This window comes from Diadema setosum, chromosome 4, assembly GCF_964275005.1.
Source record: "Diadema setosum chromosome 4, eeDiaSeto1, whole genome shotgun sequence".
Lineage (NCBI taxonomy): Eukaryota > Metazoa > Echinodermata > Echinoidea > Diadematoida > Diadematidae > Diadema > Diadema setosum.
Genome location: NC_092688.1, coordinates 42320811 through 42324985, shown reverse-complemented (window position 1 = coordinate 42324985; position 4175 = coordinate 42320811). Strand labels below are relative to the sequence as shown.

Here is a 4175-nt window from a genome sequence, read left to right as displayed (position 1 = left end):
CCGAACGGGGGTAGGATATGGGAAGGGGTACCACGGCCCCTCCCATGCGAGGGAGATTTTGTATTTTTAGAACTGAAATTAGGCAATGTGGTGGAAACTTTGGGTGACATATGTGGATTTTTTTTTTTAATCAAAAAGGCAAGAATTTTTTTTACAACTCGGGAATTATGGGGTGGGGGCAAAAGTTATGATTCCACCCCCCCCCCCTACGTGTACAAGTGATACGATTTTGTGTAGCTTTAAGTTTAAAGTGCGAAAGCATGTGCCTGTATTAAATGAGAGTGAAATTTGCATTTGGGAGTAAACTGAACGACTAACAAGCTGGCACAAAATTGAATAACCCCTTGGCGTCTTTAACTTGAATTAATTTCTCTCTACATAGAATAAAGTAGAAAATAATTAAGAATGAAAATTAAATGGTTACATAAAAGCAATACAAAAAGAAACAGCATGCTCAGAGAAAGACAGTAAACAATTAAAGAAAAGACTTGACGAAAATCGTTCGAACTTGAACATAATTCAAAATTAATTCTTACAGAATTTAAGGAGAAATCACGTAGAAACCGTAACGTCAAACGTGAACAACACTATATCCATAATCACACAAGAAGAGAAAAGGGGGTAAAAAGAAGAAGATGAAGAACAAAAGAAAAGAAAAATATTCGAGGAGAAGTCATCGTCAACTGATTCTGCGTGTTTTGGTAAGATCAAATCCACATTGTGGACCATTCATGTGCACCAGATTGAAGTTTTTGTATTAGGCAACGTCAATTGCAATGCTTATACAAAATGATCGTGTTATTCTTTGCCAACAAAGCTTTTTTTTTTCTTTTTTTTTAAATGTCTGGATACAGGGTACTGCTGTATTGATTCACAATCCCATCTGCTTCATCTGACCATTCGGCATTCGTCATGAACGTATATTAAAAAGACATCCAGGCATTATCAGTGCACATGGCTGTGTGCACGTGTTTCTTCTGCACGTGAATCCTGTGATCTATAGAGCGTAAGATTCCCTTAAGTGTCAAAGCAACTCATCGAGGCATTGTTTTGCATCAATGTTAAACAAATGTTGGCATGTCCTTGACAAAAATCGTAATACAAATGGACGGATCACGAGTGATATTAGAACTTTGATGGGTATGGATCGTACTTGCATGCACAAGCCATTCTCAGCATTTAGGTTTCAGACGGTGACGAACACTTTGAATTTGGACGGGATCGTGTTTGGGTAGAGCACAAAAATCCTAGAACATTACTACCAATGACACAGAGAGAGAGAGAGAGAGAAAAAAAAACCGTTATTATGAAACAATTCTTATTGTAATGACATTCAGGAGAAAACCAAACAACAACTTGTTCGACTGAAAGAGTAGAAGCCGGGAAGACATCGACAGAACGTGACAGCATTGATCTGTCCAGACGCCAAAATGAAGGGAGTCGTTCTGGTGGAGCGTTTTATCGCCCTAATACTAGCTTGCCTGGAAAATCTGGTGCATGGCGGCCTCATTTTTGGCTGGGCCTCACTGTTTTACGTGCTCAAGGATATGGGATATTTTGCTTACGTCTGTCCGGAGAGCAGCGATATTGGAAACACGACAACTGATGCTGGTGGCCCAAGGGAAATGGAATGGGTAATATCGATTACAAAATTAATGCTCTTGATATTTGATTGGTCATATTCTGCTGATTATTTTAGTAGGTGTATTGATTGCCACTTTATTGTGTGTCTTTGAGAATATTACTGTGAACGAAAATGGAAATTAAGGAGAATCCAGTGGACGATATACCTCATCATTCTGATAAAAGGTGCCCTGTGAGGTGTAATACAATCACAATTCAAACAAGAAAAAAAATACAAATTTTCATTTACTATTTTCCACTAAATTGTTTTTTTGAAAAAAACCTAATCGTTTTTAGTAATCCCATACAAAGTGTTGAAATTCTTGTGAGACAATGAAGAAATTGGGCAATGTGAGATGAGTTTTAACAGATAGTGGGATTTTCCTCAAACTTCAAACTTCCCTATGTGTTCTACTAATGTTGCTACATTCCCTCAATCCACATGGTAAATTCGGGTTTCATCCATCTTTTAAAGCGTGTGCTTCCCAAATTATTTGGATTGTTACCGCTGAATCAAGTCAGGAGATTAATAACTTGTGTTTAAATAAGGATGAAGATGAGCAACAACATAAGCAACCTTCTGCAAGGACTTATTACTTTGTCCCTCGTCCCCACCTTCATGAGCGATTCAAACTCATATAGTTCTTAATGAGACACAACCTGGTTGTACCCAAACTTCAGGAGTTGTATGAACCATACACAGTACTGTTGTGGCTCTTACCGCCAACCAATTACAGCCTCAGTCAAAATCTCTGTATACAGAGTCCACAGAAAACATGCGACATTGTCTTGGGTGAAACAAAATTCCCTATACAGTATCTACGAAATTGTTTAGGAAAAATTTGAAAATGTTGTCGATATATCTGAAAATCTGTGGTATTACTATTTCCCGCTTAAATATCCTGATAAATTGTAGCAATATTGTATAATGTGACAAATACTATCATATATTAGTTGGGCATAGCGGTATCAGTCTCTCCGCCTTAATTTGGTGAATTGATATTTACCTTTAGTTGTTTTACCGATTTTATATATATCATAGGCCTATACATAAAGTGTGTGTGTGTGTGTGTGTGTGTGTGTGTGTGTGTATATATATATATATTGAAAAAGAGAGAGGGAAAACTGACCAGAAACAATAGATAGTGAAAACTTTCAACAAAGAAAATGGGTTTTCCGATGAAAACCCATTTTCTTTGCTCACGATTTCTAAATATTGCATATATATATATATATATATATATATATATATATATACAATATTTAGAAATCGTAACCAAGTCACTTTTTGTATAATTTATAATCTCATGATTTGAATGGAAATAATGTTTTTTCACTATTTTTAGTGAAACTTTCGACCTGCATGTTGATAGTCCGTGAAGAGTATAAGTTATGGTTTCTTAAAACATGGATAAGGTAATATCAACGAAATGCAGCCGACGTGAACATTATTTTTGAATATGAACAGAAAGCATTTCCTTCTCTTTTTGACTATGGTCTTCCATGTACGATACAATACGATCACCTAATTGGCAACAAACATCCAGACGGGAGAAGCCGTAACAGTCTCGTGTCCTGAACAAGACGCTCAGCTTCAGTTGGTATACTCTCTAGCAATCGCTGCACAACCTTTATGTATGTTTCCCGTAGGATACTTCTTTGATCGGTTTGGAACTCTTCTCTCCCGTTTGATTTTGAGGTTAGTTTCTGTAACTGATTTTCGTCTCATTAATTTTTACATCCATTTTTTCTTGCACGCTTTGTAAGAATCGCCAAGAAAATATGTATATTATCTCTCTCTCTCTCTCTCTCTCTCTCTCTCTATATATATATATATATATATATATAATCATCGTTGGAATGGAACTTTTAATATCCAATCGACATTGTGACTAATGTGGCAGGACGTGAAAATTGTCACTGAATTACAAGCTATGGAATCCACTTGCTCACTTCATTTCCCCGGTTGTAAGTCATGCACGTCATTTTCCCACCCTCAAAAAATTATCAGGTTATCATTTGGAAATGTTGAAAATCACTCAGTTCTACAGACGCTTTTTTTCTTCAACACGAGCAATACCGCAAATAAAACTTAAAAAAAAACAAAATTCTCCCCCACTGGGATATTCATTATTCTACATCAAACATACACTATTTATCTAAACACAAAATTTATCATGTTTCAAACAAATTACTTTGAAAAACAGACAATGAAATATCGTGACTCAGACCATCATAGATAATACAATCATATCAAAAGAACAGATGTCAAAACAGACACTATTTTTTTTCTGAATCACTTGCAGCTTACGATTATTTCTTGCAAAACGAGGTATTATCCTTTTAATTTAACACACATATATTTCATATCTCACAAGCATAGTAGTACAATTCAGTGCCGAATTGTTAATACCCCCAAAACCAAATAATTTGTTTGAATCAATAAAACTTTATTACTCTATAGGCCTAAATGGATTTGTGGCACATGCAGACACCCATCAGTGTCAAAGCTATGTGTGTGTTTACGTGCGTGTGGTTAATGCTTTCTGTGT

At 36.0% G+C, this 4175-nt stretch overlaps 1 protein-coding gene across 1 annotated transcript in view; it reads left to right on the top strand.

Annotated features, from left to right (window-relative positions):
- Window positions 1-1430: 1430 nt before the first annotated feature.
- Window positions 1431-4175, top strand: part of LOC140227897 (equilibrative nucleobase transporter 1-like) — a 15848-nt gene continuing 13103 nt past the window's right edge. The window contains exons 1-2 of the mRNA XM_072308281.1: window positions 1431-1634; window positions 3153-3322. Coding sequence (XP_072164382.1) covers window positions 1431-1634; window positions 3153-3322 — 374 coding nt within the window. The remainder of the gene's footprint in view (window positions 1635-3152; window positions 3323-4175) is intronic.